The 15236-nt window shown below is 39.4% G+C and overlaps 1 protein-coding gene across 11 annotated transcripts in view; it reads right to left on the reverse strand.

Moving 5' to 3' along the window:
* Positions 1–15236, reverse strand: part of TNRC6C (trinucleotide repeat containing adaptor 6C) — a 111096-nt gene that overhangs the window by 18718 nt on the left and 77142 nt on the right. For 4 of the 11 annotated variants that reach the window (XM_074847594.1, XM_074847588.1, XM_074847589.1 and 1 more), the window contains 9 exons: positions 13301–13510; positions 11885–12051; positions 11123–11227; positions 10595–10675; positions 9894–9951; positions 9538–9683; positions 2998–3171; positions 1588–1734; positions 1014–1136 (listed from right to left, as the gene is read on the reverse strand). In XM_074847594.1, the coding sequence (XP_074703695.1) occupies positions 1014–1136; positions 1588–1734; positions 2998–3171; positions 9538–9683; positions 9894–9951; positions 10595–10675; positions 11123–11227; positions 11885–12051; positions 13301–13510 (1211 nt within the window). The remainder of the gene's footprint in view (positions 1–1013; positions 1137–1587; positions 1735–2997; positions 3172–9537; positions 9684–9893; positions 9952–10594; positions 10676–11122; positions 11228–11884; positions 12052–13300; positions 13511–15236) is intronic. The other 7 variants (XM_074847597.1, XM_074847592.1, XM_074847598.1 and 4 more) reach the window with 5 other exon arrangements.

The raw sequence follows: 15236 nt of genomic DNA on the forward strand, positions 1-15236 counted from the left end.
CACAGTAAGCCAAACAAGCTTGCTTGAACTGGTCTGATACATTATAAAAAAGACAGAAAAGACAGAAAACAGAGTTTTCTGAAAACAGCCAATGAAGCAGAAGCAACAATTGTGTTACAAATGTATTTTATAGTACATTTAAGTCCAGTTTTCAAGGTGTTTCTCTGAAACACGTGAATTTAAAATCCAAAGCAGTTCTGTACAGGTATTTTTCAAGTAGTTGGGTACTGTTCAATTATTACAATGGCATGAGATCAATGCTATGCTCCACTAAACTAGGAGACATAACCAGAAATGAATAATAGTATCAAATGCTGTTACTAATAAGAGTTTGACTACCACATTAAGATCAGCAACTAAGGTAGTCTGTCATCCTCAATTTTATGTTTAACCCTAGCAAATACTGTTAGCAGTATCTCTTTTAAAAATATTCTTAAAATCCAATTCAATATTTTCATACACACACTCACATATATATGTATCTAAAATTTGCAAGTATAGCAGAAGTACCGCACTTTTCAAAAACAAGTAGTTCTTGTTACATATGTGTTTAATATACATTCCCTTAAGTACAGGAAATTTACCCTACACTTTATTATTTAGTGAGGCAACTGAAGGAAGTTCTCCAGGTAACTCAGGTGACCAGCACTACCGAAATTTCTCTCTTGTTATGTTGTGACAAAAATCTCCCAGCTGTTTGTACGTTGGCAGGTAATACACAGATTAGTGCTGTTTGAGAATATACTGTTACTCATACCAGTACAAGGACAATTGAGTTTTCAGTTCCACTGATCAGCTGTAAAGGATAATTATTCCACAAATGACTATTTATAAAGCTTGAGGCAAAAAACATGACTTTGTCTCTTTAAAAAGAAATTCTACCAAAGAAATCAGCATCTGATTGTTTTAAAGATCTGTCACGTCCATTTAAAAATTTAGTTAGCCATTCTCTTATTTTATCTTCATGCCTTCAATTCTGATTTAGAGTTTATTTGTCATGTCTTTTAACTTACCAGCTGCAGCTGATAGAGCTGGTTCAACATCGTCATATGCTGAGGATTATTAATTGGCGAGGTTAACTGTGCAGGGCTGAGACCAATGTTTTTTGCTGCAAACTGCAAAAGCTGTGCTTGAACCTAAGAAAGAGCAGTGTATTAAACATTGTACATTTCCTTTTAACACTGGCAACTGTGTAAGTCATTAATAAGACTCACAAGACATTAGCTGGAAAATATTACTATTACCAGAAGTAGTACCATGAACTACCAAAAAATTAACAAGAGGCTCTACAAATCTTAATAACCACACTCAAACAGCCATTTATGGAAGAAGAGCTGAGAACAAACTTTCAGCTCTCTAGAAACACTACTTTTGGCAAAAAGGAACACAAGAACGTGCCCACACAGGTAACGTACAGAATATACACGCGAGAACAGCTTACCCGTGTAACACGCTTACTGGCTAGTAAATACATCAACACAGACCCAGCCAGGCAACAGGAGCATGACAGAATGCATATGGAGAGGAGAGTGCACATGGAAGAGTTCCAGGGAAAGGGAAGACTCATGAGTGGAAGTGTCGTCTAACCTGAGGGGATAGAAACTGAGGCACTTGAGCACGAAGACTAGGCTGGGATGAATTAAGAGGTTGCACTGGCGGTTGCTGCGGCTGTTGCATGGTCCTGGCTTGTGCTGCTCCGCTATTGCCAAACATACCCAGATTGCCACTCGGTATCTACAGCAGGGCAAGAAGTACATTGGCATTTAAAGACATCACTTGACATATAGCCTGGAAGTTACTTACCTGTGCAGTCTTTATCCTCAGTGATTATGACAGCCATGGATAAAGAAACCAGTACATACAGACTGTATTGACAATCAGGTTTAGAATCGGGCATGGCAAAGGTCGTCATGCACCCAACATCCCAAACCTCCAAAACTTTGTACAGATGCCTGAACAAAGGGTGGCTGTTAAGTTGGAAGATTGCTTTTTATAAGGATGCATAACCCTAGAGGGTCACAAGATGAACAACGCAAAGTACTTGCCAAAAAGGTTTGTGTTTGTGTAGGAAGGGACAGGAGAATGCAGTCATTAAACTCACAGCATCCCGATCCTTAAATTAACTAGGCAGTTTTTATACTTAGTCATTTTACAAAGCTACTGGTAATGGACATGCTATTAGGGCAGTCTCCGCTTCTGAAAAATATGCTTAATGGGCTGCAAGTGCTGGACAAGTATTGCCTTTAGAAAACTAACTTTAAAGGAACATACGTAATAAAAGCCACCATATAGAGTTTTTCTGTGTTGTTGTTTCTTATCTTTGATGGAACTTCAATTTCTATGGCAAAAATAACCTTTTCATAATCAACAGCAGTTTATGGCCTCTCAGTCTCCTGTTTATCAATCTTCCCCTCCATCTCCTTGCCTTTCCTTTCCCTTTCAGCATGCTCTACCCAGGGGCCAAAACATCCCTCTTGCTGCAATGCTCTCTTTGACCAGAGGTGCTAGAAGCACTGTTTCTTTCTTACCACCTGTCAAAGCTATGAGTTGCCTTGACACTTACAGCAGGAATAAAAAAGCCCCCATCACTTCTCACCCATCTCATCACCGAGTAATTATGCCAGCCAGGAAAGATGAATTAGAGCAATGTCTCTGCCTTAAGAGTCTGTGACAATTAGCAACGCCTCAAAAAAAGAAACCTCACATCAATCAAGGCAGGGCTATACCAGGGTTCAGTGGTATAAACCCGTAACACTAGAGTCTCTTCTCAATGGATGCATGTAATTAGCAGGCTAATTACAACTAAGCAGTTGTTTTATGTCTTACAATGTGAAATGTTCACACAGCAGGTAGCTTCTCCACTGATATTTCACGTGAACAAAGATGTTGCACGCACTTTCAGTTTAAACCACCGTTTTCCCCTGGGGAGTGATGGGCACTAGCAGCAGAGTCCAAGAGAGCTGAAATTCAACTTGAGATCTCCCCCAACAGCCTTACCTGTCTAGAAGAATTCAAGTTTTGCATGCCCAGCCCTGAGGCAAGCCCGCCCAGGGTCTGATTAGGGAGTGCACTGTTTGAAAGGGGGAGCTTCAGGCTTGGTGAAGGCAAAAATGGTGAAGTAGTGGGCTCTTCCACTAGGCCGCCATCCTGATTGGAGAAAGAAAGGGTGAGCTGTGTGCGGTGCCCAGGAGCAGACAGCACACAAAACAGTGTCCCATGGAAATATAAAAGGGTATGGATGAATAAAAATATTTTTTAAAAAAAAGGTATGAATAACAGGGAATGAAAAGTATGGAGTGAAGGGAGAAGAAAGAGAGAAATAGGATTAAGGTACTGTTTTTCTTTATTTTGTCACACTTAATCCACAAATGCACAATCACCCTCACCCACCTCTCCAGAAGGAGGGATTCTAGCAACCAATCGCAGAGCTATCATGCGGCCATCACCTCCTTAGATTTTCTCCTCTTTTCTCCACCAGATTGAAAAGTGAAAAGGGAAGAGACCCAGCACATTTCAGGGAAGTCTTCTGTTAGTTTGCTAAACTCTCAGCAGCAGAGCACAGATGTATGACATACCACTTTTGCTAACCCAGAACTCGGGACGGCCAGATCAGCTTATTTGACACCAGTCTGTATTGGGTTCCACATCATAGCTCTGCTCTTAAAAAAGCATTTTTGCATTAATCCCCCTTCCTAACTGAGACACATGAGCCTCTTTTAATATTCACATAGCACTGAGTTATTATTATCCACTATGAAACACTACACCCTAACGCACCCAATGAACACAAAAATACTTAAAACCAATAATGATAATGTTGTCTGTGTAGCCTTCCTAGGAAAGCGATTAAGACGCTGCCTGAACGTCCCCCAGGAGGAGGCAGATTTCAGCAAGATATAAGGGGCCCCCTCTGATAACTGGGGTGTAAGGAACCACACTTGAACACGGATACAATTTACAGAAGGCAGCACCCGCAGGGGGCAAACAGCAAGTCAGAAAATAAAATAAATCACATAATCCCCAGTCTAACAGGTAGATATCTAGCTAGTATTACAGTGGGGTACTGAGCTCTATCTCAAACTGTGCTTTGATGTCTGGGAAGCCTGTGGCAAGCATGATCAAATAACACTGTGTACAAAGTAGAGCTCCAAAAACAGACAGAGTGAAAAATCTTTAATTTGCAACGTGCTGGACTGGTGTTTTGGGCAATATATTCACTGCAAAGAAAGGCTTTTAAATAGGTGAGGAGCTAGCTTATTTCAACCAATAAATTCAGTGCCCCAGAAGATTGTGAGATACCTATAAACCTCCTTTGTTAAAAAAGCAGCCCAGTCCACTAACCAGATACCCAAACAAATGACCTAACGCAGCAAGCACACTCGGTAAATTTTGTGTTTTAAGTTAATCCTGGAAAATACATTTTCAACAGCTCTCCTTTGATGCAAAGAAAAAGTTTCTTTACTATCAGGCAAAGTGACACTTGACATGCTATCTGACTATCCTGAGGGGGACACTGACATTTTCTAATGATATCCCCAAGGCCTTTTCAGCTCAAGATATTTTACATTCTACTGGACATCAGTCACACTCCACAAACAACTGCAGCTTGCATGACAGTAACAGGTTCAAGGATTTCTCCTTAGATCACAGACATATGTTTACAATTCTACCCTTCCCCCTTTAAAGTGAAAATAATTTCAAGCTTCATGTGTGCTCTCTCCTTCAGATGCCATTGTTTCCTATGTGAACAGACCTATTGACCATGAGAGACCAAGGCAAGCCCCCCTCCCTGCCCTCAAAATTTATTCAAGTCTTGCCTCATTGACATTGTTTTTTCTCATTTTGGAAATAAGCAGTGCCAGGGACGGTGGAGGACAAGTCACACTGAAGACTCAGGCATCTAATTTCCAGAACAGGCTGACTTGCTGCAAGGCCACCTTCACAAGTGTGTTCCTTGGCTGAACTGCAGCAAATGTCTTTTGTAGCAAGTTTATAACACATTGTTCACATTCACTTTGTCCTATTTTTTTTTCATTTGAACTTGTGGTAAGGTGCCAACTGTGCTGCACAAATCTGTGCTCTAAAGTGGAACTGAAATCAATTCATTTAACAAAGTATCTGAGTCGGTCAACATAAAGTACTCATCAGTCATTCTCAGCCTAGACTAAGTGATACCTTTACTGCTGACAATGGTTTGTGACCCATTATTTTTCAGGCTCCTTTATGTAATAATTGTTTCCTGAAGAGTAATCTTTTCTACCTAACCTTTCCTCTTCAGTGACTTCCTTACAAATTTATGTTATATTTCTCCCTCAGGCTAATCAATTAGACGAATCTCCTACATCTGAATTGTCAAAATCATGCCAAATCCAGCACTGCTTTTAACTTTTTGAAGGGATTTGACGGAACTGTAAAACCCTACTGGCAGCAGTATTCCCTTCTACATTCCCTCCAACACAAAGCACCACACTGGGCTCAACAACATATTACTTTTAGGACTTTGGAAAGTCTCTCACAACAGTCTCATGTACCAAATATGACAGAATGCAAGCAGCATCACTCAAAGACTTTTTAGCCCTGTGAGATATGGACAATTTAGCAGAGGACTCCTGGACACTTCGGCGGTCGCCTGCCAACAACTGTCACTTCATGAATCAAAATGTCCCAACAGACAGATGCAAGACTGATGAATTTGCTAGAGGTCTTTATACAAAGTCAGTTACAGAAGTAGTTAGTAGAAAATACACATTAATAACTTCTTAGAACAGAAAAAAAACACTTTTTCAAAAGAGGAAGATAAAATAATAAAATCTCACCTCAAAATAAGTTCTCTTCAAATCTGACCGGAGTTAGGTTCAGGCAAAAGAATCTTGCAGGAAATGCAATACTCAAAGAAGTACTCATCATTGGTATTTTAAATTTTGAAAACATGGGCATATGAAAGAGGTTTCAAAATTTGGAGGTTCAAAAAAGAAACAGTCACTGGATCATAGGAAGCAGAGATGGAGTAAAGAAGAATTTCAAAGTCAACCTTAAAATTCTAGTGATCATCATCTAATTGCAAGACCTACAAAAGTGTTTCTGCATAATGATAAAATATACCATTCGTTATCCCAAAGACAAAAAACAGTCACACTCACCAGAGACAACTAGAGAGACTAGTGAAAAGGAGACCTAATTTGTAAGGTGAGAATTTCACCGTCTCTTATATGCTCAAGAATTTGGGAGAAAGTTTGGAAGCAGCATCAAGGCAAAGGAAGACAGGACTCTCTGCTGGCAGTAAAACAAAGATGGAGAGCAGGAGGGATAACAAGTCTGCCATGGAACTAACAGAAGCCTCACAGAAGGCAAGCTTGAGCTAATGCCAAAGCAGGCTGATGTTACTCTCTTCAGAGAGCCGACCTGACTGCTGATCACATACATCTAATACAACAATCCAGAGTTCAACACTTGCATCCAATTATGATAAAAAATTAAGTGACGTCTCTGTACGGTTCAAGATTTTCAATTAGACAGTGGTCAGTGCAAGTCAGCAAACCACGTCTTTCTTCTGAGCTTAGCAGAACACTTGACAGATGCAGTGAGAATACACACCAAATTTGAGTCCTAGTACTCAGGAGTGGTACCCAAGACAAATCCCTACACTTTAAGGAAAGAGCCTTTGAAGCCCCCTGGGCTTATTTCCAATATTTTTAAGGATGCTTCCAGGAAAAGCTTACGTGCTTTTCTTACAAATGTGATGGTTCCAGAAGATGTCAGGTAACATCTTCAAGTAAACCTGATACCCAAATACAGCGTGCTCGCCACCCAGTGTAAGATAACGTGGTTGAGATCACATATCAGGGTACTGCTAGGCTGGATCTTTTATTTCCTCGAAGCCATTGGATTTTTCTCCTTTCTCTTGTTATGGTGCTACAAGGCAAAATTAACATCCTGAAAAATAATACAATTAACAAAGCACTGAGTGACAAAGATTGACTCAGTGCAACACAGAATAAAGAGTATCTGCCGCAAGCATGGAGGAACAAGTGAAAGCAAATATTCAAAAGTGATGTTCAGTTGCACAGATCGCTTACTAGTCCAGAGAGAACAGGATGTTCAATGGATCCAGAAGCAAATGTCAGGGCTGGAAACTCTCTCTCCTCAAATGCACAAGGTTAAAAAAAAAAAAAAAGTAACTTCTGGCTTTATCTGTCAGAGAAAATGCAAGAGTCTCAACTCAGGTGAGCTGAGAGAATCAGCTGAGAAAAGAGTGGTAGCAGTGAGCACACTAACCCAACTTACAACTTACTGAAGACTCAAAGCCAAGCAAAAAGGATAATGGCTCAATAAGACAGTAAGTAAGATGTGGAACGCTGGGTGGAGTGCTTTGTGCAGCTGTGTGGAGAGCTTGTTCACCGACCGAGGATGACCTAAGCAGGAAGCAAGACAGCTCCAGGCCCATGCTCTGAAAAAGCACCTCAAAGGGCAAAAAGGTTTTGGAGAAGAGGAGTTACTCTAGTAGTCTGAGCTGCAAACCTGGAGAAAGTTTTTCTTAGAGTAGGAACTATATTTCTTTAATTTACTTAGCAAGTTGCTCAACACTGTTAGCTAACAAATATAGTTTGGGGTTATTTCCTTTGTTATAGTAAAGTCACTGTGACAGATTATGCCTACACTGACAGATTTTACTTGCTTTATGAATATTAATTATTTTAGTACTCCCTTCTCAATAGCTGTGTTTAACATATGTTTCCATAATTATGCATCATGTTGAACATAATGCACCTCCTTCTCTGGCAATAATTTTACTGCTCAAGATATTGTTACCTTAGAAAAGAAAAGGTTAACTGGCATGCATGCATGAATTTTGTGACCTTCATCAGGAGAGAGATCTTTCAATTAACATATTCTATAAAGTTTGCCATAAGCAAACAGATTTGCCATAGTTAAGAGTGAACTTTACATGGCAGGAAGAGAAAAAGAAGGAAGAAGAGCCGGGTTGAGCCTTACACTGCAGGAAATACAGATCGGTTTAGTCTGGTTTAGGGAACAACAACATAACGGACACCACATCATTCCAACAGAAGTAGGGAGCCCAGAAAGAACAAATGTTATTATTCCCCAAAAGCAGAAAAGCAGTTTTTTAATATATAATCTTTGCGGGAAACTGCCATAAGACTAGACTACGCAGCACTGTGGCAGCATTTGAACCATCACAAAAACTTCTGATACATAAGGACCCTCTAAAGCAAATTTTGTAGAGATGCTAATTTCTCCTTATTAATATAAATAACACATAATTATGGAAGATGCATTTATGTTTAATCAAATTAACTTGTTTATGATTTGCATCGTACCAGCACTAAAACTGAGCAAACTGTTTAGACTGTGATGACAGCAGAAATAGTAATAGCTGTTATTAAAAGGTCAGTATTTATCAGATGTCCTAGCATAGCACCACGCTAATTTTCTTAGCGGAACACCTGGGAACCTGTCACAACACAAACCGTAACTTTAAGGATAACACTATAGTTAAGACTAAGAAAACACAGGGTGGAGGACTGGAAAGATAATCATTATTCAGGGTCGGCAAAGTTTTTAATACAGTGTGTTAACAAGACCAGATATCATTACTGTCTCACGTCGTGTAAACAGCTTATGTAAAATGAATTGGTTTCAGCACAGTTTGTGAAAAGCACTGATTTCTGCACTCAGAAACCACCACCCCCCATCTTTATGAACATTTCAAATAATCTGTGAAACAAAGAATGGCACCGGAAGACTGTTCTTTCCTTATTAATTCTGGGAGGAATTCTGAGGTGATTTGGTAGGTCTCTTTGTAGGACTTTCTGTCAGGTTGTAAATCTCATTTCCTACTGAAATCTGGCTGCATTTTTCCCTACATCCTTTTCTTTGGTCACTTTGATTCTTGGCCACCATGAACTTCCAAGGCCTTCTCCTCAGTCATTCAACGGTGCTGGAAAATTTGTCATACATGACCACAGAAAAGGAAGTTCATTGGAGAAGCTATTTATGACTGTGCGTGTCTACTCTTTGACTTAACAAAAATACCTCAGCTCCTCATTCCTATTTAAGTACTGAACTTCTGCTGAAATCTATAAGGAGCTCAAAACTGAAACAGGAATTAGGAGACTAAATCTTGAAGATTTTGGCCTTAGTCCTGCCTGGTTATTAATTTAGGCAAAGGTCACTGACTCTCTGGACTCTTACAGAGTGAAAGGCTTTCTGTGCTCCATTTCTTTGTTCTTCTCATTTCTAGTTCCATTGCATTACTGATTCCTTAGTAAGTTTTCTTTTCCAAGTGTAACACTGGGGCTGACCATTGTTTATTTCTATGTGGGAATCAAATCATTGGTTCTTTCCACAAAGACTAAATTTCCCGTAAGATTAAAAAAGAAGAAAAAGACTAAAGCAATATATAATTATCCATCACATTTCTCTCTACAGCTTTCTAAACAGACAGTGGAAATGATCAATATTTCTACACTGTGTACAATTCTGACTTGTATATCACATTCGTATTTCTGAACTTACCTTGTCAAGGAAGGTGGGGCGGTCCATGGAAGACTCTTTGGAGATTGGTGGTGGGCGGCAGCCAAGGGGTTTGGTGACCATTCCATTATAGTCGGTCACTCCCATTCCACGCTTGTCCATTTCCACCTTCTTTTCCAGCAGAGCACCTTCACAGAAAGGGGAAATATATTGAAAAAGGTGACGCGAAGACAGTGAATTTGCCAACAGTAGTTCAAAGAAGTAGTCTTGCTTACAAGAGCAAAAGCAAGAAAAGAAGTATTATCCAACTGATCTGGATAAGATCAAACTCTCAGAATCATGAATGGTTCCTGTGTTGCTTTAAAGAAAAAAAACAATCTAGTTACACACATACTTACTCATGGCCTGATCGAGATTCATATTGTTGCTCTTCAAGGCCTCTTCCGCTGGCTCTCTCTGTCAAAAATATGGATTATGTTAAGAGAAAAAGTAGTAATGCTTGCATGATTTCAAAGCAAACTGAGAAAACAGGTATGTGTCTTAAATACTGGATTTAGTATTTACTCAGCAGCACAAATAACGTCTGTGCACATTTTTTTTCTGCTTTTAGCAATCCCTACAATTCAGTTAGTTTCAGTTTGTCAAGGAAGTATCAGTTCTACAAGGTCAAATCATACTGTTCTGTTTAAATTACTTCCTGTTTTCCATGGACAATGTAATTATCACTATGGTATGTCCTTCTCTAAAAAAAAAAAAAAGGGGTATACTCTAATTTCACCTGTTTAATAAGAAAAGGGGAACAGAAGTGGAATTATTACTGAAGTTCAAAGTAACACCTGCTGTTATAAAACTCTGAAGTTCAAAAGATCTATAAATGTCATCACACAAAGTCTATCATCAAGTACTCTCAGAGGACTCTACTAGCTTACAGTAGATTTCTGAAATTACAGTAAACGTCTAAATGCAGGTAACAGAACTACTTCCCAGCCTGACGAGGAAACTGAAGAGCTTTTTGTAGCTACAGTCTGAAACATCGAAAGTCAGAACTACAAGCTACAAAAGCTAAGTCCCAGGTGTGCCAGCTATGAGCACTACTCACAGGGAAGCCCATGTCTGTGAGCTGTTTTATCAGACGGTTCATGATCCAGGCCTCATCCTGCTTGCTAGATGTCTTCATGCCCTTAGTAAATAAATGGGAGATTCCATTAACGGTCTGGTTCCCACAGTCATACTAGTGAGATGTACATAAAATACATGGTAAGTTTTTGTATTAATAATACATGCTACTGAAAGATGTATTAGTACATTAATTTAGAAAGTATTGAAGAACCCTCCGAACAACGTAACTACGATTCTCTTCCCCCACAAAGTGAACAAATTTTATCTCAGCTGAATAGGTGTTCAGTGTACTATTTAGTATTTGATTTGCTGACCACTGAATTAAAGCCACCTTTGAATTTACATATTTCATTTTAATCCTTGGCAGAAAAACATAACGAAATAAAAGTTTCTGAAATAGTACAACACTTCCTGAAAAACATTCCCAAAAACAAGTTTGCAACCTTGAAGTTAAGAATGTTACTCAGTGTATTTTCTTAAAAACAAACAAGAGCGTCTAGATAAACACCTTTAAAAGATCTCTGTGCAGCTTTTCTATCACAAAATCCTTAAGAAGTCTCTTCCTTTCAGTTCTCCAGAAAGTACCAAGGGACAAGCGTGGATTTGTTTTGGGCTGCGGACAGTACAAGAAACAACCATACTTGATCAAATCACTGGCCTAACTGTTGGCTAATGGAATAACAAACAAAGTGGCTAAATGCATTCCCAATTCCTTTAAGATACAGCCTGGCCTTGTCCTGAAATAAAGGCTGTGCAATGGAAAACTTAACATAATTGTCTATGTTTCCGACTGAGTGCGGCATTAATACAAGTTTGCTTTTATCTCATACCAGTACACACCGTACAATTATCTGTGTGTTCCTCACAAATAGAAAATAGCTATTTATTGTTGAACCACTTCATCACAAACTATTGTTTGCTTTTCTACCACCACGGAAAGTCTCTGAAAGCCCCCTTAATACCTTTTCTTTTAATACATTATCATTTCTTTAGAATACATGAAAGCTTATAAAACTTAGACAAAAAGCAACAACAACAAAATTCCCGAAGCATCTGACATGCTTAAAGTCAAAGATCTCCCATTTTCCCCTGGAAACAAGGTAGGCTGTACTTGAACCACTGTAGTGGCAAGTTGTGTTTGCGTTCAGGTGTCAGAGGTTTAATTTAAGAGTTCAGGTGTAATGCAACAGGAAATCTGTGACAACTTATTCTAGAAATGTTACACTAATTCCACTCTTTTCTACACAGTACTCTTTATTTTTTGTCTTACCTTTTGAAGTCCTTTCTTCGGGGCGTTCCCCCAGGAATTACAGGAGGAGCTGCTCTCTTGTGAAGCAGTATTATTCCACATATCTCCTTCCTCATCTTCCCACTGACTAGTACTGAGATTCACTTCATCCCCACCACTGCCCCAGCCTTCTTGCATAGATTTTGAAGCTGGAGGGAAAGGAAAGAGGGAGAAGAAAAATCTTACTCGATTTCCTTCGTATTTTACAGATATATCTTTTTATGCCATATCTAGTATGCTAACATTTGAGTATTTTCAAGAGACATAGAGGTTCATCAAGTAGCTTAATTGGCATTAAAGGGGAAGTACACCTTCTTTGAAGCCAGCAAAAAAGAAAAGTTCTCTGAATATTTTATAGAAGCAAAAGTCCGGCAACAGCAAGTCTTGCTTTCCCCTGAACAAGTCAAATCTGTGGTCATGGTCATTCCAGTCTCCTAGGAACAAGGAACCAAAAGTATGACCACACACTTAAGTGCTATTTCGCTTTCAATGAATCTCATCGTTTTAGCTGCCACATTCTTCCGATGAACAAAACCAAATTTTGAGGTCATTAACAGTCAGAAACTCATTCCCATCTCAGAAGAATGGAATCTGAAAGGAGCAAGTGGGCTGCAGGGCACACTTTATATTCAGTGACAAGGTTGTGTCACCTCATTCTGTTTTATCCTGTTTACTCTGTTAAAGCTGGGGTTACTCATCTTAAGACCTCTCACTCCCTTTTTTAGGTTTTCTGGGCCTTCTAACTATCTGTCAGTGTAGCATTTTGCGGAAGTGAAACTTAAAAGATTTCCACAGCCAAACCAGAAGTCTAAAATAAGCACTGTAGCCTTCAGGGCATTTAGAGATGGAGGATTTTTATCAAATAACATTAGTTAGGAATCATGAAGCAGCCAAGTAGTTCAGGATGTTCCTGAACCTGTGAACAGTTTTAGTAGCTGAAGAAGATATCTACTCCCTCAGTTTAACCGAATAGTGAGGTTATGTCATTGTTGTGTGTTGTTTTTCCTATCAGAATCAATCCTGTCTCGACTGAGCTCAGTTGTTTCTCATCCCAATACAGGTTATTTTAGGCACCTAGGGATAAGTACTATTCACGCTCTTCTGCGGTTTCAGTGTTTCCTGCATCTCTACTATACTGCTTTCAAAATACACAAAAATACTCCAAGAAGTACCTTTAAATTTACTGATCGATGTATTATATTCGTATTTTTGTATGAATTTGGTATCTGGACTATCAACATTTTTGAGACAGCTAATGTAGTTTTGAGAATTAAATTAAGACAGTCTCTGATTCCAATGCACAGCAAATCAGAAGTGCTGTTTAGAAATACTGGCAGAAACACACACACTTTGCCTTTTTTCCCCAACCTCTTACGGCAGCGACATCCACGCACGTACCTGGTTTGCACAGTGCTGGGGCAGCAGCTGGAGCATTTGTTCTTCCATATGTCCCTGCCGACTCGGCAGGATTATCTCCCCACCCTGTACCACTGCTGGGGGGTTTCCCCCATGCTGAAGTGCCATTATCAACTGCAGCAGAAGGGGATGACGGCTCTCCCCAAGAAGCTTCGGTCTTTGTATGGACAGTAGGCATTTCTCCCCAGCCTGCTGAAGCAAGGAGAAGGAGAGAAGAACAGTGATGAGAGGAAAGAGGGTTTTTGTCAATAATTTCAAAGACAGACATTTTATTAAAGTGTTTGTCTGGAAAGAGCATGAACTAGTAAGCGGACACAAGTGATTCTAATTAAGCATATTTTAAAAAATCCCCTTGATTTGGTCTCAAAAGTCTTTTTCTTAATTGAATACTAACGCCAAGTTGTCAAGACAGAACGAGTGTTTTCAGCGTAGCCAGGAGCAGTCAGGCTGCCACAGGAGCACCAGAGCTGGTCCCGAGGGAGCAGTTCCTTACACTGTGACTTCTCAGAGCAGACAAACAGGGCTCAGGGAGCGCTGGCAGCACTGCGAGCTTTCAGGAGACCAGGACCCAAATCTGAGCTGGGCCTTGTTTCACTCAAAGATCTGAAGCTATTTTAACTGCTTCCAAACTATGAAATCTCTCTTCTCACTCCCTACAAGCAAGATATTTGCTTGCTACCACTTTCAACACAGGTTATATATGTTGTATGCATTCCTTAAAGCTTTTATTACAGCTTGTGGCTGTGTTCCCTACATACCCCTTCATCACTGAGCCTCTACTTTATAATAAATATGATTTTTAAGGAGAACTAGACAAAACTGCAATTAGAATCTATAGTCAAATCATAAGGAACAGCAGGTAGAAGACATTGTTTTCCTACAGAATATTATTTTGACTCACTGAAAGACGTAAGCTACTATAAAGAAACGGTCTTAGTCTGGCTTGGCTTGAACATAATGCGCTTAAATCCATATGACACCGAATTTAGCACTGAAGTTGAATGTGCCAGGTACAGCCATATAGCTTCTAAAGAACAACACGGACCAACACAGCAAAATTGCAAACTGAATTTAAAACCACCATTACCTCTTTAAAAAAGTTTTTTCTGAAGAGACAGATTTGGATCACAGATTGAGTTCAAGGTACTTTTTAAAAATATACAAGAGAGACAGATACCTAACAGGCAAGAAAACAACATTTTTACATCTACCTGATATTAACCTATTTTTCTACAGCTACCACAAAAAGCAGTCCATTACATGACAACCGAGATCTCAACAAGTACTGCAGAATTCAGTCTGCTTAAAATTGCCACTGTTAATTAGGCTGCTAATTCAGGAACTTGTTCTCTTTTTACTGGAGATGAATATTATTAAGTCCGGGTTCTTTATTTCGATCAACTATTGCCCTTCCAAATCTGCAACTTCTGGCAGCTCACAACATGGAACCAGATGCAGTAAGAAAGAAACTTGGTTTTGCTACTGCCCAAAAAAGACTGTAATCTCTGTTTTCAGCCAATTTTTATAATTTAAGGACTAGATGCCTACTTTGCTGCAGCACTATTCCTTTTCTGCTTCCCGATGCTACCTGTAAAAATACTCAGGAAAGGTTTCAAAGAGCAGAAAAGTAACATTTTCTATACAAACTGACACCTAGAGTAGACAGATGATGGCAAGGCAGTCACCACAGAAGAACTTTATTAAGAGCACCTTGAAATACATCAAACTAACTAAGCAATAGTGTTTCACTGAGCAACAATTCTTTGCAGAATGTACTGTCTTCAACAGAATTTCTGTTACTAGAAACTGCAGGCAACATACACCACCAATAATAATAAGTCAAACACTGGCTAGCAGAGAAGAAAATTCCCTTCAAATAGATGGGCTTCTATCTGTCCACTGCTCTAGTGTTACCATA

This window comes from Strix aluco, chromosome 21 (genome assembly GCF_031877795.1).
Source record: "Strix aluco isolate bStrAlu1 chromosome 21, bStrAlu1.hap1, whole genome shotgun sequence".
Lineage (NCBI taxonomy): Eukaryota > Metazoa > Chordata > Aves > Strigiformes > Strigidae > Strix > Strix aluco.